Below are 26607 nucleotides of genomic sequence, written 5' to 3'. Positions count from 1 at the left end.
CTGAGTGTGTTTGTGCAGTGCTCTCCAATAACAAATTAATGGTTTCCCTGGTTTGATGCATAAGAAAGCTTGTTAATTTGCTTAGTTGTGGTACCAGAGATATATTGAATAATTTTGCCTACATGGAAGTGCTGACTCCACAGGAGAATAGGCAGACACCAGCAAAATGACATTGCTAATCCGTCTGCCTATACAGTACCTGTTCTGTGAAAAGAAAACTTGGCCTAGTCATTAGTGCTGCAAAACAAGCGTGCTAATGATTACTAAATCAAACGTCCCCAGTCAAACCATCAATAGTGTTTTACACTGGGTTAATGTAGGTATAAAGCACTACACAAGCAAAATCTAGAGCAACATCTTCCATGTCTCATACGCCTGGCACTTTTCACCATCACTAAAATGACCTCCAACCTCCTACGCACTCAGGCGGTGTTTTACAATTAGATTCACCAGCACTGGTGAGAAGTCTCCTGATGATGCTGACAACCGAAGCTGAGTTTATCCTTCAGTATTTACAGAGACAAGGGTCAAATCCTGCCTGTTCCCACCTGTGTAGCCTCAGGGAAAGCTCTTGCTCAGCCCATGTGGTTGGATACTTGGTTTTGTGTCCCTTCTGCAGGCTCTGTGATTAAAGGGGAGCTTTACCTTTTCTTTAGTGGCTCAAGAAATCTGAGACCAAGGAGGACTGTGGATTGCTGCAGGGATGGTTATTTCTCAGCTCTGGTGATTAGTTTCAAGAAACACTTCGAGAAGAGAAAACCGCCAGAGTAGAAAAGGGCTGCATTGAAGAAGATGAACAGATAGAACATGGTAGGTATGGGAAGACAAGCAACGTTAGCAAAAAGAAGTTCCTTCAAGGGCTCTATGTACACGGTTCTCACATCCCTCAGTTGGACATGTGTTTGTTTTTGCTTCAGGGATGAAAAGATTTGTTTAGTAAGCAGCAGTGAGTTACTGAAGATATCATGGATCAGTATATGAGGAGAGGAAATGCAAAAATAGAAAAAGGAATATCAATATTACATAACTCAGAAAATCTGAAAAAAAGTCAAATGGAACAGATGAAATTAAGAGCTGATGAAACAGAGAAACATGCAGAGAAAATTTACCCCCTGCACAGAGCTTTCTGGTGAGGCTGTTTATTTACTGGGCTGCCAGAATGGTAGTGGCTGAGCAGTGGGCAGGCATATAATTCAAAGCCAATATTAGGAGGTTAAGTACTGACATAAATCACACAGAATCATAAAATCATTTAGGTTGGAAAAGACCTTTAAGATCGAGTCCAACCGTTAACCTAACACTGCCAAATCCACTTCTAAACTGTGTCCTGAAGTGCAACACATCTTTAAAACACCTCTAAGAATGGTGACTCCACCGCTTCCCTGGGCAGCCTGTTCCAGTGCCTGACAACCCTCTTTGTGAAGAAATTTTCCTAATATCCAATCTGAACCTCCCCTGGTGCAACTTGAGACTTATATATAATGCAAATCATACACGATGTATGAGCAGTTGAATTGGCTATCTTACCCTTATGTTTTTGCCCATGCATATATATATAGGCATTCAAATTAACCAATTTGCTATGAATTTTACAGCTTCTGTTACTGAGCTATGCATATTCAGGTTTTTTTGTTGTTGTTTAGAAAATATCAAATTATGTGGTAAATCTGTATAAGTGCTTTGCCAATTTTTTGATACCTCCTAGGTGCTCCAAGCACAGCTAAGGATCTCAGTGTGTTAAAACCTGCAGAGAAAGTCCCTTCCTTGAATGAGTGTGCTGTGAAAACATTTAAGCCCCTTACAGAACATTGATAACAGAAAAAAAAAAAAAAAAAAAAGAAATTGTCCAAATTATTTGTTTACAATTATTCACACAGTAAAAAAATAGAGCAATCTTCAGAGAATAGGCAAAGGTCAAGAAGACACTAACAAAATATGCTAAAAATTCCTACTATATCTGAACCAGGCTGGGATCTACAGATGTTAGATGGTGAGAATTTAATGTTTCAGAAGATTTGGATAGATTTGAATAGATGACTCTCAAGCATTTTTAACACCTCTCTTTTACCTGAACCGTGCAGTTGGAAGCTGTGCAGAAAGCTCTAGGCCCAAGAGAGTCTGGGCAATGGCTCATTGCACTGCAGTGAGCAGGGCTGAGTGTCAAAGCTGTTCCTCTCGGAAAACAAAACCACAGACAGGAGGGTGACACACGAAACAGGCAGTCCAAAGCTGTAACCGGTGACCGCTGTCTGTCCTGCCGTGGACAAGGACAACTCAGCAACACAGAAAACAGCTCTCGAATGGCTACGGTTTATCGACCAGTATTTTGAAGTATGTTGCCGTTTCAGGTTGCCTTCGGACGCTGCAGTGATTCAGAGTGTGTCATCTGGCCGGTTGCAACATGAGGTCAGCAACCCCCAGGAGCAAAGGGGAGAAAACCCCCAGGCAGGGTAAACTGTGTCTCTCCAGCTTCAATGTACCGCTGTCCATCGCACCTGCATTTTGCAACAGTAAGAGCTGGAAAACGTGGACTCCGTCCACATCCTTGCTCAGTAGTTTTAGACTTTAAAATCTATCTTGGGCAGAAAACACATTGAGAAAGCAGCATTCACTGCACTCTTATTTCAAGCTTTGAGCTGAAGTACATATTGGATTCTGTAAGAAAAAAAATCGGAAAACTTCAGCAGCATATTGATATGTCTTGCAAGGAAGAAAAAGCATTTGCAAACACACTGTGCCAAATGAATCACCTCTATCTACTATGTTATCAGTTTAACAGGTTAGCAAGAAATTGTTTTGCCTTATAGAAAACAGTTGTTTGACCCTGGTAGCTTTTAATTATTGAACTCTTGCAATAGCCTATTTGTAATTAAAGTGTTTGTTGGCTTCCCTGGATTTCAGGTGAGGTTGTGCATTTGTAGTTTCTGTGGTGTCAGAACAACAGCCAATTTTTCATTCCTTGAAAGTGGTTGTAGTTGCTTTGATTATAACACATGCATACCAATATTACGTTTTGTTTCCACTGCCTTTCTGTGTTAAACAGTATCCTGTACTAGTGATTCACTGCACTTAAACTCATCAACTCGTGATACAATTTAAGTTCTGAATAACTTGTTAATAAGAAGTGGTGGTGTGCTTTTTTTTTTTCCCAAAAAGACAAAATAAACTGTAGAAAATATTATTGAGGCATGTGCAATGCACATTTACCTCTGTATGAGGAAATAGCTATTAAACCTGGGGTAAACTGAAATCCAGAACAGATGTCATGATGGATGTAACTGCAGTGTCGGATGGATTAGTGTGGAGCCGCAGTGAGAACTTCTGGCAAATTAGAAGGCTCCTGAGTTGGTAATTCCCCGGCAGCAGGAAGATCGGTAGAGCTAATCTTGTCTGTCTGATCTGTCTGTTTTGGTTTGGGTGCGTGAGTTAATCTGCTCTAAAATCTGCTCTCAGTTCTAAAGACACAGCCCCAGCAGAAGGCAGCAGAACCTGTGCTCAGGTATGGTCCTGAAGAAGTCCATTCTGTAATTTTAATGTGCAAGAAATCCTGCTTTCAAAATACGCTGTTAAGTGTTTTCTTGGGTTCTGGAATGTCGGTTGCTGAAGGGCCTGTGGAGAGGATGTCTTTTTGCTCAGTGAAACAAGATGAGACCTGAGTGAAGACTTTTTTTGGCATTGAGCAGCGGCTCTCAAGCCGCTCTGCTGCTGCTGCCCACAGAGACGCTCCTGCGGTGTGTTGTAGTCCGTGCAGAAGCACAGACAACAGCAGATTAAAAACCAAAGGGCGATCTTATCAAGTGATTTTGTTGCCACTGATTTCAGCTCTTCTTGCGTGTTCTACCTTGATGGACTTTATGTCTTACCTGTGCCAAGGCTAGTTAGTCAGCTTTGTATTGGAGAAGACAAGTTGGTTTCGATTACAGATTTTAAATCTTTGCAGACCAACTTAAGATGTTTGGCTTCTTCTGTGAAAAATTAGAACATCCTTATGCTGTAAAACACTGCACTGAATTTTGGAAAATTTACTCATTTACTGTCATCATCTTTTAGGTCTTGAATAAAATAGATTACTGGCAGTATGTGACAATCTGTCATGTATTTTAGCTCATGGGGATTCTCCTATTTCATTTGAGTCTTCTTTTTACTGATTTCAGCAGCTGCACATACTTCTAAGGAAGACAAGAGGAAGGGAAGGCAATAAAAGGATGTGAGATGAAAGGAGAAGAGGCATTGGGTAGGACAAGAGAATAAAGAAGAGAAAGAGGAGGAAGAGAATAAAGAAGATTTTGAGGTTCATAAAGAAGCATGGGAAAAATCAGAGAGTAAACCAGATCATCTTCCACCTCTCTCTGATCCATTTTCTTTTTCTTATTTCATCTTCTCTAAGTAAGCCAAGGATGATCTTAAAAGCAGTGTCCAAATTTCAGCTGTTTTCCCCTTTCCTCTTTAAAGGGAGCTACAAATGCCCAGAAGTACTCAAGTCTGGCCATAGTGTGTATCCAGAATTTTTTGGAAGTTGTCAGAGTAGTTTTGTACTGTGTGTATCCTGGTCACATTCCCTACAAGGAATTGTGTAATTCATTCCCTGCCAATCCTTCAGGCTTTGACACTTTCCCCCTGGCCTGTGCACTAGAAAGGGTGTTCTGTAGGTGCTACGGGACTTTGTTCAGGAGCAAATATTTATGCAGGAGTGATAGATAGTGTGTGTTTTCAGCATGAGCAGCAGGAGAGCGTTTAACTCCATGTGTAACAGAGATGAATGTGTTCCAAGTGCATGTCTGTATTTATATCCCTCTAAATTCCTGTACAAATTGGAAAGTCTCTGCTGCAATATCCTTACTCCATACAGTCCTCCCTGTTACCGTCGACACAGGGAGAAACTGAGCGAAGGATATATTTCCATTTGTGCTTCATCCATATTTTCCTGTAATCATCAAGATAATTTGTTATGAAAAGCTGTTACACTCTCTCATTCCCTTTCAGCCCAACAAGGATGAGAACGGGGTGAGAAATTAAACAGGGATCCCTAAAGAGGAACACCAGCTGATAAATACATTCCTAATATGTTTATAAACCACATGAATCATTTGTATGGTGGAATATATGTATTATCATGTTTTGATAGGCCTTTTGACTAACATACCCCATGGGTGTTGCTCTTCATGTCACAGGAAGGTATTTTTTCAGGAATGCTCATCAATAGGTAGAACCTGATTGTGGCAAATAATCTGGCACACCTTCCCTGCAGCAAACGGGTTCCTCTGACAGTATCTGAATTAGTTCCAGCTCTGGCAAGTACTTGACAAACAGAGCCCAGCACTGTAGCTCTGCATTGATATTGTTTATGCATTATTTGAGTAGGGTAGATGAGGCCCTGGGGCCTGATCTAAAGCCCACAGAAGTCAGTGAAAAGACTCCACAAGCCTTTTTAAGCACCGGAATCCTGTATTCTGTGTTTCAGAGTTTGGAAACCTGTGCCAGAAACTTCATCAATCACTGAAAGGCTGGAAGAAAAGCGAAAAGCAAACTTCTGGGCAGGCAGAAAGGAGGAAAGGAGAATGAAAACATCTAATAAATTCTCAGCAGAGACAAAATGTCTCCAAGTAGATTTTATAAATGAAGGTTGAAGAGATAAGTAACCTCTGATATTTTTAGGAAAGAGCCACGTTTCTAAAAGTCTAAGGATAAGATAAAAATGAACATCCAGGTTCTTAAAATAATTTATTCCACAAGTACCCTGTAGTTTAGTTGTCTGCAAATTAACCACATTCACCTTGATTTCTTTTGGTGGTCATAAATCTCTTAAGTTCTGTTATTTTTAGCAGCTTTATTTTTATAGCTTTTAATTATAATTGCTGGTAATTGAAAAGTTGCTAAAAGCTTAATTTTGGTAACGATGTATTTATATGTTTGTGTTCAGTATTACAGAGATAGGCAGCAATAACCCCTCCACTTAATTATCTAGTATTTTTCACGCTGAAAAACATTGTGAGCATTTTTTAATTCGATTGTTGTTGGGAAGCTCAGATGCCTGAATGTCTGGAGCTACCCTTTGAAACTGGTCAGGGATAAAATTCCAAATCTGTAAAAGTGCTTTTATTTTGTCCTGTGAGATTCTGTTGGGATTTTCTGCTCTCAGCTGCTGACATTCACTATTCCCCTTCTTCCTTTTCCTTTCCTCTGGAAAGCTGGCTGAAACTATAATTGATGGTGGACTTTGGTAATAGCTGGGCTCACATCCCCAAAGGAAACACACTGGTGACACTAGCGTTGTTGGAGTCTGCAGAACAGCTTCAGTGGAGGGTACCAGAGAAGGTGACAGACCGTTCTCCCAATGTGGTCCCTGCAGTGGCTCTCGGTCACTGCAGGCACAGAGCTGCCAAGTCTCTGTGGTGCTAAGGAATGGCCAGCTCCATCTTCTGACTTGGGTACATGTTTGCAGTATGGGGACACTCAGTAGTTTACCTGTATAATTATTCTAATATAATTCTGTTCAACCCGTAGGCTGTTTGGGTACCTCCCGCCAATAGCCCCTTCTGTGGTCTGGACACCCCCAGTATCTTCACTCCTTCCGTGTAGGTCATGTTTTCCACATTTTAGAGCTCTACCGATTGTACTTCCTTTTCTGTGGATTATTGCCCAGTGCCAACAACAAAGAGTCACTTGATTTTCGGACTCACGCCTTCCCAGTTCTCAGCACAATCTTAGAGAAAGCACACCCATTCAAGCAGTTTGATGATGGCTGAAAATAACCAGAGAATTATTAAGAAAACTATTGAAAACCCTTGAACATAACTTATACTGGTCTTATCCTGCTTTTTAAATAGCTACAGACAAAAAAAAAAAAACAAACATTAAATTCAGCTATGCTCCCTCTTTGAGCCTAACCACCTTTTGACTACCTGAAGTTGCATGAGGCACAGGCTGGAGTTCCTGGGAAGGTCAAATGTCTTGTGGCTTTTCCTCAAAATTGTGGATTCTTCTTTGCTATGATTTCTTCCCTCTATTATACCACGAAGAAAGTTCTTCTTGTCTTCCCAGACTTTGTATGTCTGCATCTCCTAAGTTTGACATTAACATCTGTTGTGATTCTATAGTTACTTTTTAATTATTTGAGGACTTTTCATTCCCAAAATCCCAGCGTCTTTTGAGAGGTCATAGAAAATATATTTTTTTATCTGGACTCCTTTTTTTCCAGGCCAGAGCTGGCCACAATTACTTAATAAACTGTAGTGATTGCTTTAGTCATCAAGCAAGATGTTAGGAACCATTGCCTTGCTCCTTTGTGGAAGTACCATAAGTATGTAGGAAAACATCACAAAAATTTAATAGCAGAGAAGTCAACCCACTCCTGTAGTTAAACTGTTATCCATAGAAAGATCTCAAATAGTCACAGGCATGTTTGATTTGATAAGATTAGAGACTCGGAGTAAAATGTAAATGATTTAGAACTTTAAAAGTCAGATTTTTGAAGATATGAAAAACAAGTTAAGGCTTTACCTAATAACTGAGCAGAAGTGTTACAGTAGGACAGTGTCTTAAATCATCAAAACCTAGTAGTGTTTGTTATATTCCTTAAGTCAGTTTTGTAAATGGCACTTTGAACATATATCAGGCGGAGGAGTTTATTTTTTTGTCTGCTTCATATAACTTAGCTTGCCCATTTTTTAAACTTTGATTTCTATATGATTTTGATAACTTTTTTTTTAAACTTCTTTGAGGAATAAAATTGCTCTTCCAGCTTGACATTGCCCTTTCCACACTTCTGAATTAACTCTGCTTGGTTTAAGGAAACACCTATATTTAAAATTGCATGAATTTCAAACATACTGTCATTGAATCAGTGTTTTCTTGTCAGACCAGGTTATGTCCATATACCATGAACAGACTACCAAACCTGAACACATACAGAATTATTCCAGAACAATTCTTACAACTAGAGTACAAAGGCAGGATAAACTGTAGAATACTTCTGGAGATCAAAAACGTTCCTCTGCCTGAATAGTTTTGGTGTTCAGATAAAAATGACTTTTGGTAACCTGCATTAGGTTCCAAGATTTTCACTCCTTGCATGTTTGCAGTGTCTACACAGGGGATTTCACCGTGCTGGCCATTTCGAGCAGAAGTTGAATATTAATAATTAGTAATTGGAAGCTCTGGTTCTCTCCATCCCATGCTCCATCTCCTACTTCTTCCTGCCAGACAGCTAATTGCCTCTTCATGGAAATCTTCCTACAACGTGCCAGTGAATTAATGAATTGTCAGGCTCTACGGTATATTAGCCCAGAGCATCTCAACATCCAGAGCTATGTATATGCCACCTATGTTGCAGCGTGGTGTCCTCTCATTAAGTACATGGAAAGTCACTGTAATTTTTGTAAACTAGCAAGTCTTGCCAAATTTTCTCCTGATTAGTATAATCCTTTTCTCATAATCTCCTCTAGTAATGTTTTATACTTCATTTATCTTACATAATTAGATCTCGGTCAATCTCACACGTATGTTACATTTGTTTGCTAAGGTTCATTCTTCATTCTAAGACATCAACAAACAGTATAGTTGGTAAATTGTATCCAAAATATTTTCAAAATGATCTATGTATAAGGGGTGTGTGTGTGTGTATCCAGTGGGAAAGAAATTCAAACCTCAGAGGTCCTCGTTCCTGTTAGTACTATCACCATTCATGCATGAGTCTTTTAGTTTTGGCCTTAAATCAGATCCCAGGATAATCTTTGTACCTCACTGCTGAAATTTCCCATTTTACACATTTAATAGAAAAAATGTCAATATTTCTTTCTAAACTGTTTTTTTGTTTTTTTCCAGGAGACTGTTAGCACAGCTGGGAAAATTGCCAAGAAACTTGCTGAAGACAGTAAGAGCAGGAATTAAATCGCAGGAAAACATGAAAAACCTGTAGCAGTGTCTGAACAGTGAAATAATTACCGTCAACCAGCAGCTGTATCTAATAATAAGTTTTAAAGCAGTGCGGTAAAGTTCTTGATATGCAACATTGTGTTTCAGCAAATAAATGCAAATGATAACTGAAATATAGTGTTGAACATTACAAAGTCTATGTACCTAAATTGCTTATTAAAGATAGTTTTGGAAGATTCTCTATTGACTCCACATTCTTACAGCTGTTTTTGCAAGTTTCTTAGGTGATGTCTATTAAACCAATGATTTATACCTTTTGCATCCTCTCGATATGTTCCCAGCAACTCTTATGATCACGTAGAAAGTACAGAAACAACAGGGTAATGGAAATTTTCAACGTTTTCCAACAATAAATTTGATGAGCTACAACCATAAAAATGCGGAGTGTGCACAGTTGTCTCAATTATGGGCTGTAAACTGTTTACTCCAGTTTTATTTTATTTCTACCTTTCTGAACTCCTGCAGGCTGCCTTTTATTCCATACAAGTAAACACTGGGGATATGATATAATATTATGAGATGGCAGGTGTGCTCGTTTACCACGTTAAGACAGATGTACTGTTTCTCATATATAGAATTCAGATCCTCATTTATATTATTAGTTTAGATAACTCAGGCAGGTAATGGTAATAAAATTAACATCTACGTTTAGAATTATCTGTAGGCCAACGGGTGGATTTTTTCATCTTTGACATTGCGAGTGTCCCAAAGCTTTCCAAAACTGCAATTAGTGGAAAAAATTCTATTGATTTCAGTCAAGTTGGACCAGATACTCATGGGGCCAAACTAATATAATCTGACTGCTCCATTTTCTTCACTGGAAACTGCTTACTAGAATACAAAGGGTGAGGGATGCCATTCTTTGCCTTACCCTTGATTTGACTTAACTGGGCAATAATTTCACCTTTGATGTTTTAAGAGTATCATTAATGCTGCTCCTTTACTGTGCACCTACTAAACTGGAGATAGCTTTGCTATTTGTACCAGGTCTGAAGTTCTTGTATTTACTTATATTTACTATTGTTATGGGAACAAGAGTGGGTTGCCAGCTGAGACAGCTGTGCTGATGTGTCCTGTGCAGTAGTAGGATGTTGATGTCATGTGCTACAAAGCTTACTTGCATTTCACATCTCCAGTACCGTGTATAATCTCAGGGGAAGGAAAAAATGCTTTTTTTTTTTCCTCCCCTCCTTCCTGTCCTCCAAACTCTACCTCCACTCTGCAATTTATTTTAACTGTTTCACCATTTCAACCCAAAAGAAATATGTAGTCAGGCCACCCTGAACATCCAGTGAACTGTGCAACTCCATTGTCCTCAGTGAAATCCATGAAAAAATGTGTGTGATATCTCTCAAACATTCTAATGGGTTTGAGTAGGAGACGGCTCAGCAGTTCCATTGATGCTGGTGTTACCGACGATGCACCAGTTTTTGCTCTGTCTTGTTTCTGTTGCGTTAACTGACACCCAAAGGACCACAACGACGGTCTGATTTTGTCTGGGTACAGTGGCCCTTCCCAAGCACCGGGACAGACAGCAGAAAGCTGCTGTTTCCAACAGCGCAGGTCCTCCCCGGTTCAGTGTCTTGCTTTCCTCCTGCTCACGTACCCGAGGCGGAGCGGTAGGAGGCAGCGCCCCGAGAAGGAGCAGCCAGCGGTGCCCGTCCGTCCCCCAAGTGCACCGACCGGGGGCAAGGACCGAGGATTTGGTGGGGCTGCTTCTGCCGGTTCGGCCGCGGGTCCCTAGCCGAGGGACCCGGTAGGGCAGAGCGCGGCGGAGGCAGCCGCGCTCCCTGGAGCTCGGTCCGGGCATCCCCTCGCCCCGCTCCGACCAAGCCTCCGGCGGGTCGCGCTGCCGCCGGGTGCTGAGCTCCGGCCGCCGGGCCCGCTCCCCGGCAGGGACCGTGCGCTCCCCCTGCCCCGTCCGCGCTGCCCCCGCCCCGCTGCACCGCCCCGCGCCTCCGGAGCGGGAGGCAGCGCCGCCACCGCCCCGCCCGCCGCCGTTGCGCGCCGGGGCAGGCGCCGAGCAGGTGGCCGCAGGCAGCGGCGCGGCATGTGAGCGGCCCCCTGATCGCCGCTCGGCCACGCTCCCCCTGGAAGGCAGCAGCGGTCCCCCTGCCCTGCCCTCCCCCTCGCCGGGCCGGCCGCGGAGGCAGGGCGCCCGCAGCGGCAGCCCGGTGGCGGCCGGGGGCTGAGCGCCGCGCCCCGCCGGGGGGCGGCCGTGGCGGAGGGCGGAGAGGAGGAGGAGGAGGAGGAGGAAGGCTGCGCGGGGCCGGAGGGACGCGGGAGCCCCCCAGCCGCCCAGGATGAAAGTCACCGTGTGCTTCGGGAGGACGCGGGTGGTCGTGCCCTGCGGGGACGGGAACATGAAAGTTTTCAGCCTGATCCAGCAAGCGGTGACCCGGTACAAGAAGGCGATCGCTAAGGTAAGGGGCGCGGGGAGCGGCGCCCGCGATCAATATGGCGCTTCCCGGAGCGGGGAGGGAAGCGAGGGGGAAAGTCCGGGCTGCCCCGCAGCGGCACTGGGAGCGGGGCCGGGGGCGGTCGGCGGCGGCAGAGCCCGAGCCCTCCGGGGAGCGTGTGCCCGGCGCCGCCGAGGGGAGCCAGGGGGGCGGCGGGCCGGGGGGGTGGCGGCCCCTCCGCGGCAGCCAGCGCGGCCCCAGCGCGGCTCCCCGCGGCCGGGGGCGCCTGGCGGGCCTCGGCCCTTTGTTCGCTGATGCCTGGCGGGGAGGTGGCGGCCCCCGGGGGTGTCGGTGCGGGGAGCGCCCGAGCCTGGCCGGGAAAGGGGCGCGGGGGCTGGCGGTGCCGGGTCTGCCCCGGGGCGGGCGGTGGGGCCGAGGCGCCGCGGGCCGGGCGGGAGTCGCCGCGGAGGGCTGGAAATCCATTCCCAGGCTTCCCGGCCCTCCAGGCCCGGCGGGGAGGGCGGTGAGAGGGGGACCCCGCCGCAGGGGCGCCCCGCGGGCCGCCCCCCCACTCACCGGACCCGGGCCCGGGGGGCCCCAGAGCGGCGCGGCCGCCCGCGCAGCTTCCGCGCCTGCTCCGCTCCCGGCGGGTTGCGGGGAAAGGCTCCGCCTGGGCGTGAGGCGCCCGCGGTGCCCCGGGGCGCAGGGATCGCAGCCCGGCCCGCGGCGGGGCCGATCCCGAGTGCCGCCTGCGCCGGCCTCCCGCACCCCCATGTTGAAATGTCTGGCTGTGGGTGTGCAGGCAGTTGCACACTCGGCTTTCTTTCCATAGGCGACTTGTTGGGCTTTGTTTTTTTTCTTTTCTTTTTTTTTTTGTTTTTCCTTTTTTTCTCTCTACTTTCATCTTGTTGCTGCAAACTTCTCTTTAATCAAGTGGTTTGTCGGGATACTATGACCATCGTTGGCCGAGAACTTGAGCAGTGCTTTTCCTCTTTGCACTGCCTGATCCATCCAAGTGGCTGAGTGTGCTTTTTCCCCTTAGCACTTCTGACACATTGTACACTTCTGAACCTGGAAGTTTTGTTTTGGCAAATGCTGACTCCCAGGCTCTCTGAAACCTGCGATGGAAGGAATAGCGTGAACAGTGTATTGATTGGTTTGAAGTGATTCCCAAGAAAATTTTTAAGATCACTTTTCTCACAGTTCCAGTTGCTGGGAGGAGAAAAGTAGCTGAGGTTCACACTATCTCCCTACCTGATTCCTGAACAATACGGTTTTGGAGAGGACAAATGCATTCTTTCTGTATTTTTATTATTCCTCTTGTAACACAGTTGTGATTCTGGCTGGAAAAAGAGTAAAACAATTCACTAAGATACAGCTGCATACCAGCTGTTATTTATATACTGCCATTAAGGTGCATTGCAATCTGCCGGCACGTAGGAGACTGTGGCCAGAAGTACCTGTCTGGTTAAGGTAAACCAGTGGACAGTAAGTGTGTCCCTTGGGGGAAGTGCTGAATACCTCATCGGGCCACTCGGATGAGAAGTGTTTGCAGAATTTGTTCATCAGAGTTACAACATTGCTAAAATTAATTATTTTGATGTGTTGTGTTCCAAAAGTATTACCCGGAGTAACTCGTGTGGCTCTGGGCTGCGTCCTCCTTTCCAACTGTTAAATTGCGTCAAGGGACGGCAATTACACTCTGCAGCATGATGTTAAGCCTGGAAGTGATTGCAGTAGTGAGCACAGGAGAAACACGCCCTGGTCACCAGGAAAACGTTACATGATTGCAAATGGTGTGGGCTTGTTCAGGAGAGAAGTGGAAATGTAATAAATCACATTGTAACTCTTCTTGAAGTTTACCAAAAAGTTTGCAGAGGTGCAGCCAGACTTTGTCCCCTAGTCACCAAAACTCCCGACCCTGGGTTTGACACAGTGGTTTTATTTATTAGTATTTATATGGTGGTTATGCTATATGCCACTGGTACAGACTTGAGGTAGCCGTAATTACTGAGATTGTTTCTATTATATGGAAATACTGTGGTCGAAGACACAGTAGCAGAGTCCATGGGCTTTCTCTGAGTGTTTTAGTCACTGTCAAATCTTACTTGTAACTTACATTTGCTGAAGATTTTCTGTGGTGATGTTTGGGTAGTAAGGAGGTAGATCCTCAGTGTCTCTAAGTAATTGCATAATGTTGTTTGCTTTGCTAGCTATAGAGTAACATTGTAATTTTATGGTTTCAGTGACAAAACTTCATTGATGACTCTTTTTATAGCTGATAGTTTTTTGTTTGTGTTGGGTTGTTTGTTTGTTTGTTTTCTTTCTCTCTGGTAGTGGAGCAAATCTTCACTTCAGAAAAAGACAAGAGAGGGAACGAAATAACTCTTGAACTGAGGGGATGAAACTATGTGTGCACAAATGAACGTACGACCTGGCAGCTGGTATTAAGCTGACACAGAAATCTACTTAACCACCACTGTGCTGTTATGGAAAAAAAAGAAATCTGATTATTCAAAATATTTTAATTACGTTTATGGTTTTCATACTTACAGAAAAAACAGCATTTCTCATCCTGAAAAAATGTGTATCTGCTGTATGCAGCAGTTCTTCCAAGAGAAGCAGCCTCTGAGGATGGAGTTATCAGCGCTTCTCAGATTGCTTCCCGCTTTGTCATGGTTTCCAGGTTGTGATTAGCAGTAAGTCACCTGCATGATGAGCACTTCTGACGTGCCTGTGCAATCATGGCGATGCCAGCCTGGCATCACAGCTGCAGAGTGCCAGGCGTGAGTAACTTCAAAATCTGACGTCAGCTTGGATTTTTCTGACTTGGTATTATTTAGCTTGAAGAGACATGGTGAAAATGAAAAAAATACTTACAGGCAATAACGAAGATAACAGTAAGGTTCTCCTCTCTGTAAAATTTTAAGACTTAAAAAGCATGTGGTTAACACGCCTAGTTATCGCACTTATTCCTGGATGCAATTGCCTTTGCTTAGGATTTTTAATCTTGAAAAATTCGTTATGGGTTAACACTGCTGTCAATACTGACTCTTTAACTGTGGAGTAAGTTATTCATATGACAGGCTGTTCTTGAAGATTGGTCTGTGCAGTGTGTATAGGAAATATTTCTGTTCCTTTGCTTTTATTCCAAAACAAGCTTTATGTTTCAAATGTGATCCATTTTTCTGCAAGTTGTGTATGTGGTGAATGAACAAGTAAATGATAAGGGATGTTTGAAAAGTTCACCTTGTCCAGGGCAACTGGAGTCAGCAAAAATTGATCATGCTTATGGAGGCTGTGTTTGCACAGTGGCACGCTGGTGATGTTCTGTTTGTGTGGCTGGACTGGCGCAGCCTCCTGAACAATTTTTGAGTGAGTATTAAGAGTATGTTTGGGACTGGGAGCAACAGGCCCGAGAAATGGTAGATGCATTTCCAAATGCCGCTGGTTTTGCGTTGATGTAGTTGTTCTCATGGCTTCCTAGAAATTCAGTGATTAAAAAAATGGTGTCAAGAAGGTAAGAGGGGTTTGTGGGGAGAAAGTCACAGCCACCCCTCACTGGCCTAATGTTAGTGGCAAGAGATGGTGGGCTGCCCCCAAAGTTGAGATGAAATGTATTTATCAAATGGTTGACTATAACCTAGTGTTAAAATGTGGAAAACTTTCATAAAAGTGATGTACCAAGTAACCCTTTATCAAAAAGAATTAATTGCACATCATGTACTTTTGGTTTGATCTGGTTGTAGCTGGAGACTTTCTGACTTTTTTCTTTTGTTGATTTTTGATTGTCACCATAATCTCTGTGTGCTTTTTTTTGGGATATCACAAGCATTTCACCTTTTCTTTTCCTTGCAAATATAAATCAGCTTGCTTAGGCAATGGATAGGTATAATATTTTTCTAATTGTTAGCGTTACTGTGTTGTCTTTGAGTGATGTAAACAAGAATATGAAATAGGAAAGCACAGGTTTACAAGAGTTGTTCAGTCTCATGTTTAATCCCTACAGGGATCGTTCGGTCTCTATGATAGTTCAATCTGATGTCCTGTATATCACAAACTTGTAGTGATCTACCTAGACCTTGTATATAACCCTGATTTTCTAGTTAAAATAAGAAAATTAACAGTTTTTCTGATTGATAAAAAATATTTTAGGAGGACTCTTTCGAGACACCTTTCCCCTCCCCCTCACCAAATGCTGTGGGAGATGAAGTGTTCGGAGTTTTGTGATGTTGGATGGGACAATGCTTGAATTGTTCATTTAAAAGCTGCCATATGTTAATATTTGTGAAAAGAAAATGTAATCTGCTCTTTGATAGCATTTGAAGGCAGTTGCTGATAAGACACCAGAACTCAAGGAAAGTTGGCTGTGTAAGCAAAGGTAACAGGTGTCAAATGACCGTATTCTTACTTAATTTGTACATAGGAAGCTTAGGCCACCCAGAGCTTAAAGCTCCAGCACTTTGGTAGGTCTGATATTATCAGCAGGGAAGTGTGAGTGGGGAAGGTTGTAGTCTCAGGGAATGTGTGAAGTGTTTTTTTTTTTTTCCTTTTGTTCCCTGTTTTTTTTATTTTCTTGGTGCCAGCTCACTGTAACGTCTCAAATTATTTGCTTAAAAATCAGCTCCTAAGCAGCAGGTTGTCTTCCAGGTACCCAGTGGTGATTTGATGCTTTTTATGTCCTGCAGAGCAAAGTTTCGCAGTTGCTCATGAGTGTGTCACTGAAGCATTGATTATAGGTTCTAATACACAGGAGTGGGTCAGTATGAAGATCTGCCAGTTCTGTATTGGTCTTTGCACATCCCCTGCTCAAGCCCGGCTGCTGGGTTTTGGGCGCAGGCTTCTCTGATTCATCCATAGTGCCCAGGCAGAGATCCCTTCAGAATCATAATGAAAACACTCATGGGCAATAGTGGTTCAATTTAGCATAAAGAAGATTTTATTTTATTTAGTATTAGATTTATTTTGATATCTACCTAAATCTTGAGGCTGTTTAAAGTAGAAAGAAGTCTTATAGGCTGTTTTCAGAATGTGTAGGAACCTTTTCCACTCCAAAAAGGAACCATAAACCCCCAAAATCCCTCTCACTCCTGCTACTCAGTTGACTGTGAGTTTACCTGTAGCTGACACTACCAGGATGAAGTCTCGGGGCTCTGTATTTAGTATTGGCTGGGTAGTACTTCAATGATTTACCCGAGGTCAGCCAGGAGAGCCAGATTCCCTCGGGCTGCTGGTGCTTTTCTCAAGCCGGCTTTTGGCCTCTTTGCTGATGTTGAGCTCCCAACAGCGGCAGTGAAACCCAACTGACTGGCAACGTCCCCCTGCTGCAGCTTAGGGAGTGCTATGAACAACAGTGGAGAGCTGCTAATTTAAGGAAGAAAAGTACTGAAACGGGTCACAGTCATACTGTGTTTAGAAAGCTGTTGTGTGATCCTGCAGGTTTGGGAGTTGGTGGTGGAAATGCAAGCCTACATCTTGCATATACCGATTTAATTCCCTTCACTTATTAGAGAAAACTTCCTTTTAACCACTTCTTGACAACTCCCACTGTGTTTTCAGCCAAATGAGGGTTTTCCTGTTGTTCTTTTCATCTGTGAGTACAGGTGACTCTCATGTGTTGCACAAGAAGTTGCAGGGTGAGGGTAGGAACGCACGCACAATGGTGGTGGCCGTGGAGGTCCCTTGCACGGGGACCTTGCTGCACAGCCGTGCTGTGCTCGAGGGGACCTGTGGCTGCTCAGCTTCCTGAGCAGGGCTGCACCCCGGGCAGGGTTTTGCCACAGCCCCTCACCGCCAGGCCTCACCTGTGCTCCGCCACACGTGGTACAGAGGAGGAGGGTTGTCTTTGGGGGTCCTTGGAGCTGTGCTGGGGCTGTACCCCTGCTCTCTGAGCAAACAGGGTAAATGGTTTTCAAATTATCCAAGTCTAATTGAGGAGAAAGACTGAATTCTGTACTGCTCATTAAGGAGGGCACAAGCAGTGGACAGTATGCAAGTCCTTCAGCTTCGAAGGTGTTTTCAGTACAGGTATGGTGGTGCTGCTGTGGCTGGCTGATGTATACGGTACCAATCTTTAGCTGGGTGGGGTACGTCATGGCTTTCAGTTGGGCTTTACGTGGTTTCTTAGTATTTCAGCGTTATTTAACTGTGATCGAGGTGAAGTGTGTTTGTGGAAGAGTGGCTTGAGAGTGATTTCCCTGTGAGCAAACACAGTGCTCCACTGCTATGAGCAATTCCTGGAGCTCTGAGGGGACGACTGCAGAGAATCATCAGGAGAAGAGGTCCTGGAGGCAATTTGGGGTTTAGGGAGGTGCCAGCCTCTCTTCTCCTGGGCAATAGCCTTCCACCAGTGGAAAACCATCTGATTCTCATAGCTTTTTACACTTTAACTTTGGTTATAATGGTCGCAGATGTTCTAGTTCTGTTATAAAAACACCACTGGAAGTAACACTTTCTCAGTTGTACCAGGCTATGACATCTTCTGGCTGTGGCACATTGAATCTGGTAAAATAAGATGGAGCAAATGGGGGAGAAACGCTGGTGATGTTAGTTATACAGAATACAGTTCATGTAGCTTTAAACCAATTTCCTGGTTCTTCAAAGGAAAACAAGCCTTTTCATCCAAATATAAATTGAATGGATAAAACATGCAACAATGCTGAACCAATGCTTATGTATATTGAAAATAAAGTGGAATTCTTCTAACATTAATCCACAGTATAGCACAGATGTTCTCACTCAGAAATATTTTGTGATCAGTAAGAAAATAGAAAGTGGAGCAAAAAATATTAAAAAATTCTGCAAGATACTTTAGGGCATCTGTGCTTTATTTTTTTTTCCTCCTTTTTAATATACATAATGTATTCTCCTTGTTTCTTTGAGGTCATTTTACTGTAGTGCTCAGAAAGTCTGGTACTGGAAGACAGATAAAAAAAGGCAAAAACTCAAACTGCCTTTGAGCTAAATTACATAATCTGGTGGTGCTGTTTTATTAAACAAAAAAAGAAGAAAAAAGACTACAGCAGCACAGATGTACATAATATTTGTCAAAAAGACTAGTATTACTAGTGAAAGAGAAATAAACCAAATTCTAAATTAAGGTAAAAAATAAATTTAAACTAAGTGTGAACATTAAGACTTTTTATGTTTTTTAGACAATCACACTAATTTCACTTGTTACCATGCTTTAGGAGTGTCAGATTTTTTCCTACTGGTAGCCTTAGTTATTTTCTCAATTTGGTTGGAGTTACTTGCTAAGTCAGAAATAATTTTAATAATAATTTTGTTTCAGTATTTGCTGTTTGTTTAAATCAGGTAGCAGGTACACGAGGGTAACTTAACTTCCTACTTCAGTTTCTTATTATAAAGTGATACAAATGCAATGACCTATTTAGTCCCAAACAGAAGGAGAACTGTATCCCTACTGGAATCTCCTGGACTGGATGCCGTGTGTGATGTCTCAGGACCGGGGTCTCCAATGGAGGGGCAGAGTAAAGAGGGCCAAGTTTGTTTCTCTGTGAGGGGCTGCGGCGCTTGCTGCCCAGGAGCAGAGATGAGCATCCCTTGGAGCTGGGTCCTGGGATGCTGCTGTGGTCCCGCCAGGTACCTTGCGCTGGTGCTGGAGCTCTGGCGCTGGAGCAGTTGGCTGGTGTCACCTCCTGGATCGCTGTGTCTCCAGCTCTCAGGAGAGGGCCTGGAGCACAAGTGTGATGAGGAGCAGCTGAGGGAACTGGGGCTGTTCAGCCTGGAGAAAAGGAGGCTGAGGGGAGACCTTATCGCTGTCTACAGCTGCCTGAAAGGAGGTTGTAGCATGGAGGGGGTTGGTCTCTGGTTCCAAGTAGCAAGTGATAGGACAAGAGGAAATGGCCTCAATTTGCCCCAGGGGAGGTTCAGATTGGATATTAGGATAAAGTTCTTCATGGAAAGGGTTGTCAGGCATTGGAACAGGCTGCCCAGGGATGTGGTGGTCACCATCTCTGGAGGTGTTTAAAAGGCGTTTAGACAAGGTTCTTAGGGACATGGTTTAGTGCTAGAGTTAGGTTATGGTTGGACTTGATGATCCTGAGGGTCTCTTCCAACTGAAAGGATTCTATGATTCTATGACTTGTCTGGTAACAGGCAGGGCTAGTGGAAGGGAAATGACTGCGGGGAGAAGGAAGGTCTTCTGTAGGGGAGGAAAAAAGGATGTGCTGTCCTCGGGGACTGGCGAAAGGAAACGCTTTTGGGGTGAGGATGAATGGATGTAACTCCTGGTGCCGTTTCTTTCACATGAGAGGGAAACAGGAGTTTGCATGGAAGCAAGACAGTAATGAAGTAAATTAAGTACTTACAAATATAAAGAGCTGAAGATGAGAAGAAACTGGTTAACTTAGTGCCCTGGAGGTAAGTGGTCAATTTAAGAGGAGGATGAAAAATTGACTTCAGTGGCATAACAAATGTCACCCAAAAGGCTTTCTTTTTAAAAAGAAACCTGTGGAATTTATTATAGAAAGCTTCCCTTTTTGGGCAATAAGCTTAGTGAAAATAGTGAATGTCTGAGTTTGAAGGGAAAATAGACACTGTTTTGGAACAGCAATGTCACATTTTTGGACATACTTTCCACATTCTCTCATGCTCAGGCTGCTGCTGATGCAGCAAGTTTTTGAATCCTTTGCAGGAGGAGCGAGCTGGTACATCGTTAGCAGTTTTCTTTTTAAGCGGCCACGTTTATAGGATTTTTGTTCTGGAAATGCTTGTCTTTACAGACTCAGAATGGCAATTTAAAATGTTTTTGGTGTTCTTGTTGTATTACTAATAGGATAAAAATAAGTTATGTGGGGATAAAATGCTTTAAATGGAGATAGGACTTTTGGGAGTATGTTTGTGTGTGCATTCACTTGGGTGTTTTCGTTTGTTTGAAGAAATGTAGCCACGCTTACTAAATGAAAAAGTAGTTTCAACTTACCCCATCTTTTTTTGCATGTGCTTTCAAAGTTGTTGAGTTACTCTATCTTCCCCCTAGGCAAAGGCCACATAATGTTCTTTTCTTCTCTATTAAATGTCAGAAGCAATATCCTACTTGTGAGAAAATTGCAGAGATACACCTCTTTGTGCATATAATGAGAAGAATGACTTTGTTCCAAGTTTCTGGAGTCCTTCTGAACAGGAAGGAGCAGAATTTTATGAAATATGGAAAAATTACTTCTAGGGATGCTGGAGTGTTTCTGAGACCAAATAGCTTGAAAGTTTTGTTGCTCTATCAACTTAAATGACAGTTAAAAAAAAAAAAAAAATTACATTGGAAGCTTCAGGACCTTTAGATTCTTCAATAAACCGCTAAGTGGAATAACAAGGTTTGATTTAATGTGGTCTCTCCAAGAACCTGTTGTACCAAACGTTATTTGCATTTTTTTAAGTGCGCATTTGTTTGCGCTGTCAGTTTTTCCCCTTTGCCTTCCTGTGAAGACTGCTTGCCCGCAGCTGCGAGCGCTGGGAAGGCGGCCAGCTACCAAGTACCAAAAGAAGAAGAATTTAGGTGGCCGGTCTGCAGCAGCCAGCAGCTCCTGGTGAATGAGCCTCTGGATTCGGTGCTGTGTGCAGCCTGTGAAGATGAAGACAGAAGGGATTTTACCAGCCTTGAATTTGGCTCTGTCTTTTGGCAGTACCAGGCTGCTGGAGGACTGCTAGCTTGAAGTGTTGGGCTTTGCTGAAAGTTAAAAAATGCTGCGCAGTTGTAACAATTTAGCCAGTTGGAGAGTAGAGATTTCCACACATCTCACTGCTTGTGCTAGAGGTGAGCACTGGTAAGAAGAGTAAAAGCGCTGCTTTCTGAGGGAGACGAGGGGGACCCGGCTGTGGCCGTGCCAGGCTGAGGTGCCCACGTCCCCAGGGCTCCTGGCCCGTGTGTGCTAGGGGGCTCAGTGTGGAGGCAGCTGCTCTGGCTCAGATCAAGATGAGGTTGTGTCAGAGTTAATTGTTTATTACTGACAAAGATGCTGCTTCTGTTGCTGCACTGTAAGTCCGAGACAGCTGGGGACAGGGGAGAGGAAAACCCCCTGCGCAGGAGGCTGCTCTGCTGCCCTCACCCAGTCAAACAGTCCTGCCGTCTGGGCATGGTGCAGGTTCAGAGCATCGTTTCCAAATTCTGTATTGAAGATTTTTTTTTTTCCTGACATTAAGAACATTAATTTGAGAAGATGGGCTTGCTGTTTTCTGCCCTCACTGACTTTCCATAACAGCGGCTTTTATTGCTTTTTCTGGTTTTCCTTCAATGAAGAATAGCACAAATGAATGTGGTCTTTAATAATTCTGGAAAGTTTGAAGTCTGAACTAAGAAATTGCAAGCAAGAGTGGAGTGGGTGAAATAAGAGCTTTTAAATTTGGAATTGTCAGCGTAGGTTCTGTGTTGTAAGAAAGGGAGTGAACGTGGTTTTAAATGTCTGTAACTGTGTGTATGCTACATGTTTGTATGTTTAAGTGCTGCTGTTTGCTTAAAGAGAAAACCTATATTTTCTAGACTTAAATAACCTGGTCTAAAAAGAAAATGTTATGCTCTGTATGTAAAACAGTGTATTTAACTTGTGGTTACGTTAGGCAATGGAGTAGTCTCACCCTTTGCCCAGCAATCACTCAAGGACATAACACTTCAGTAAACTAAAACCAGATGTTAATATGCGTGAAATGTTATTGTAATCAATGTCTTATAAATCTCTCCTTTATTAGTATAGTTTGAAGTAAATTCCTGATGACCCTTTTGTTGCCTTGGTGTTGCCACAAAATAGCTATTGTCAGTTTGAAGGCCCCCTGATAAACTGAAAACCACAGATAATAAGAATCCAGTATCTTCTGGGGTTTATAAAATATTTAGCTGAAAAGGTTCCTGGTCCTCACCCTGTTTCTGTGGAGGTAAGAAGTTTCCTTTGGTAGTGGAATTCCCTAGCTGGGGAACGGGAGCTAGCTTGTACGAAAAGCTAATTTGTGCTGGGTTAAATATTCTTTTGATATTTGAATATGAAGTAATTAGCTTGGATGTACTGCTGTTTACCTTTTAGGATTTGGAGAAGTCTAAACAAGCTGCTGAAGGGAACTGTGTCATAAATCTACTTCTGAAATATTTTTTGAGGATCGTATATTTCAGACTGAGACTAAATCTGCTGTTCCTGGTGTCATTTTTCTGGTGGCCAGTGACTGGTGGGAGAAGTGCGAGGTTAAGTGGTGAGAGAAAGGTTTGGGCAGTGGTTTGGTGTCTTTCTGTAGGCTTGTCACTGTTCACTGCTGGGCGACAATACATCGTGGGTTATATGCGGTGATCAGATAGACCCATGTGGGAATCCCCATTCTGAAAATGCTCCCAAGGTGGCTGTGTAATTGCTTACACATGGATGCTACTCTTTTGATTAAAAAAAAAATAAAAATTCGTTCAATATTTACTGTAGCCATCTGCTGTACTTGAACCCAATTTTTAGGAAATGGTCTATTTTGTTCTAAATTACTTTAGTTTCTTAATTCAGCACTTCCTTGGTCTCATAGCAGAACAAAATAAAAAAGGGGATTTTTTTCCTTTGTTTTATGTGAAAGTTATTAAACTATTTTGAGTCTGTAAATCATAACAGCTGATTTTGTGGAATGTATGTGCTGTTCTATGGGTGGTCTGTGCTTCCCTTTATTAGACCATGTGTTGTGTCTGTGATCAGACGATGTGTAAAGACTGCTCTAACTCTAGTTGCCTTCACAAGTTGCTTCTGGTTTAGTGTGCTGATGTCTTGTTGCCTTCTGAAAGGCTTTGTTTCCAAAGGCTGGGGATGCCAAAGACATTGTGAATAGAGATCCATTTAAAGACACAATGAGTACACATTTTTTCTTGATCACTTTTGGAGATTAAAGTTGTGTGTGGCATTGAAATTAGAAAAAAAATCAGTTTTTCTGTAATTAATGTTTTAGAAGGATGCTGTTTTTAATTGAGAATTTTCCTGTTGCTTTTTCAAGAAGTATGTTGTTCCTTTCTGAACTCAAGTGTGGATTGTAACAATTCACTTTGTGTTTTCTGTTATTCTGCAGTGTAAGCTACAAGCTGAGATAAGGAGCAGGGATCTGAAATCGGTTTTTAATAAACAGGTCTTTGCAGCCTGCCTTTCACCTGAAGCGCTACTCAGAAAGCCACCTTCGGTGAAGACCACATGGCTCTGGACTTGTAAACTATGCTTAAACGCAATAAATAGGAGGGTCTGCTTTTTGCAATTGCAGATTGTGCCTTTCTCAGCATCAGCAGCAAATGGGAGTCAGCCCAGTGCTGCTCACCTACCTGCCCTGCAGCACCTGGGGAGCTGTAAAACAAAACACAGCTCCAAGATGCTGAGATTTATCTATTTTAACTTTGTAGCTCCCCTTTCCTTCCCTCTGAATAAGCAGGCCTACAAGTCCAACATGACATGTAAAAGCAAAGTTGTGGAGTCCTCCCCCACAGCTCTTGCATCTTTATAAATAGTTTGTTCTGCAGATCAGATCGTCACACCTGCTACCAGCCTCCTCCAGAGCGCAGATTGCAGCCTTGCAGTGAAGTGCTCCCAACATCTGTTGGTGATACACCAGCAGCAGGACAGGCTTTTAGCTTCGATTGGCTCTGCTGCTTTGGGAATGTTGTTAAATGGAGAAGGGAGAAGCAAAATATCAGAGTAACTGTGAAATAAATGTAAATTTAGGAAAAAGTGGAACTAATAAAATTTATCACTTCACCATTTCTTTTTAAAGCATGAATTTTAATGCATATTATGCTCAGTATAAGACAACTAATTGAAAGTAGATCTGTTTTGCTACTTCTTAGGTCACTTTAATGGTGACGATACTATTTAGCAAGCACTTCATATCACTTTTCAAATAATTTTAGTAGCAGCGTACTGGCATAGGACCTGTCCATTTGTGAAGCCTTTGGAAATCAGCTAATAAAATCTACTTGAAATTAAAATGTTTAAAAGCAAGAAAACTTGTGCTCTCTGTGTCCTTACTTACTCTGTTGCCCTGATCATTGCTGTGGACTTGAGTTTCCAGAGCTGTATCCAGACACTGCTGCTGAGCTGTACTTGCTGTGTGTCGCTCAGGCACCGGCTGCCTTACTGCGAGTGAGCGCAGCCTCCCATTTGTGGCGTGGTTGGGCTGCCATGGTGTATTCCTTTCTAGCAGATCAATGTTTTTTATAGTTTGCTTTCGTTATTGGATGAAATACTTCAAATTGCCTTTATTTTTTAACACGGAAGTAAAATAATGCATACAGGTTGTACGAGTTGTTAGTAAAGACCAGATGTTTTGTCTCTACATAGTTAAAAGCTTCGCTAACTCAGCTGTAATTCAGAAACCAGTGCATCTTCAGAGGTGTTTAATGTGACTTCAGTATTATATTTTAAAAAATTAATGAGAGGTACTTTTTTTTGGTGATAACTATTCCTCACTCCATTTTAATAAGCTTCCAAGTGCACAGGAACCTGAAGTATCTTTCAGTTGCTTTCAGAAGTGTTGACTGAATCCTGTGAAGACAAAGGAAATATCTAGTTAGTTTTGCTTCACTGCTGCTGTGATTTGAGAAGGGAAATGTATCTGTCAATGCCCTGCTTTTTCAGGTGTGAAATAGGGGCACAGAGTAGGAATGGGCTCCTTTTAATCACTGCTCTTCCAACACTGCCCTGCATTAGCTGGGGAGCCCTGTGGGTTTATTTCAAGTGCAGGTGATGGAGGACTGGAGCGCTCACCTGGGACCAATGTCCTCTATTCCCATGGCTCATGCTCTGCGAGGACCTCGTTAACTGCGTTTCACAACAGCATGATGTTAATTGCAGTGAGTGTGTACTTGCATAAAGTCTTTCTGTGGTTTTTCTCTGCATCTTTGTGTTACCTTAGGAAAGAGAAAAATACTTTGCTGTACCGGTTGTCTGTGTTACAGTAAAGCTGCGATGCACCCATCAGTTATTACAGCGTGTAACACCCAAACTAGGAGCAAGGAGATGGCTCTGCAGTGCCTTCTCCTCTCAATTCGGAAATTTCCTTCTGTGCTTTACCACCTTCTCCCTTCAAAAACCAAATCTGCAAACAAATGCCATAGCATGAGTTTGGCAAGTACCTGATTTTCCCCATGGCGTGTGTGGGGAAGGGAGGCACAGGAGGTCGCTGGCTGATCCAGGACCACACAAGCAATTCGGCACCAAACTGGAAATAAAAGTACCAACCCACTGACTCGTTAACAGCGAGACTGTCTTTCCCCTCTAATAAGGATGTGGTAAAATATTTAATCCTGTATTTAATCCTTCTGCTCTCCTGTAACTCAGCCTCTGTATGAAAAGAGACGCCGTGCTTTGCCAGGCTGAAAAGGATATTCTGTGGTAACTGGCTGTTTAAAAAAAGCCTCTTCCTCTTAGAAAAGTGTGGACTCCACCATGCTAAACTACTTAATTTCTATGTCGTCTTGAATTTTTTCAGTTTACTTATACCGTGGTTGAAGTTTTTGTATAGTAATCTGTACTTGGCAGTAAGGCTGTTGATTTCAATATTGCCTGCTTGTTTAAATGTTTATAACAGAATAAAAGCAAAGGAAATGCTTATGTTTGACTTTAGTATGGCTATCTAAAGTGATTTATGAATAGTGTTTGTGTGTTTTATTTTTTTTTTAAGCTAAGTGATACACTGAAGCCATAAGGAGGCCTATCAGTGATGCATTTGGCTTAAATATGAGAAATTTAGAGAAGGGAGAGTATTGATCCATGCTAGTGGAATTTAAATCTGCGTCTGTTGTTTTTGTTTCCTCCTGCCCCCCTCATTAAAGTGCTGCAATTTTCTTCTGATACAGAAGTAATGTAAGTAAGATGGTCATGGGCAAAAACATCTGAGGTAGTCAGTAAGTCCTCTAATAGTGTCCAGCTGACACTGGTAAGAAAGAGTTGTCTGCATGTTTACACATCCGTTTTAGATTGATGGGGTTAATTGCCTTGGTCTCAGCTTTGCTTGTAGACTACTGTGCTACTGATGCTGATTTAAAAGGAACTCAATCTACCAAAACTTTTTAATCCCTTCTGCATGCAGTGCTGAAGAAAGCATGTTTTCCCTTTGTAGATGTAAGCTTTCGCGATTATAATGCCATATTCAGGATCTCTATATTAGGGATAAGGAAACATGCAGAGCTGCAGTAGGGCTGGAGAGAGCAAACAGGGGAGTGCTTGCTGTGGTATATATTAAATAATAATAATGCTAAGCCCTGAAAATTGGTATATTGCAAATTATAATTCCACCTCTAACCTACTTTTTAAATGACTGG

At 43.0% G+C, this 26607-nt stretch overlaps 1 protein-coding gene and 1 long non-coding RNA gene across 13 annotated transcripts in view; both read left to right on the top strand.

Moving 5' to 3' along the window:
* The first annotated feature begins 660 nt into the window (after positions 1-660).
* On the top strand, positions 661-9108 carry LOC139827295 (uncharacterized). The gene is made up of 3 exons (XR_011737776.1): positions 661-810; positions 2349-2510; positions 8824-9108. It is a non-coding gene; the product is annotated as an uncharacterized lncRNA (long non-coding RNA).
* A 1828-nt stretch (positions 9109-10936) lies between these two features.
* PARD3 (par-3 family cell polarity regulator) overlaps positions 10937-26607 on the top strand; it is a 459106-nt gene continuing 443435 nt past the window's right edge. For 11 of the 12 annotated variants that reach the window (XM_065830909.2, XM_065830908.2, XM_065830907.2 and 8 more), the window contains exon 1: positions 10938-11357. In XM_065830909.2, the coding sequence (XP_065686981.1) occupies positions 11238-11357 (120 nt within the window). In that variant the 5' untranslated portion in view covers positions 10938-11237. Of the gene's footprint in view, positions 11358-26607 lie in introns of all 12 variants that reach the window. The other variant, XM_071805299.1, reaches the window with a different exon arrangement.

Source organism: Patagioenas fasciata, chromosome 2 (genome assembly GCF_037038585.1).
Source record: "Patagioenas fasciata isolate bPatFas1 chromosome 2, bPatFas1.hap1, whole genome shotgun sequence".
In the NCBI taxonomy this organism is placed as follows: Eukaryota; Metazoa; Chordata; class Aves; order Columbiformes; family Columbidae; genus Patagioenas; species Patagioenas fasciata.
The sequence above is the reverse complement of the archived record's forward strand: the minus strand, read 5'-3'. Positions and strand labels throughout refer to the sequence as shown.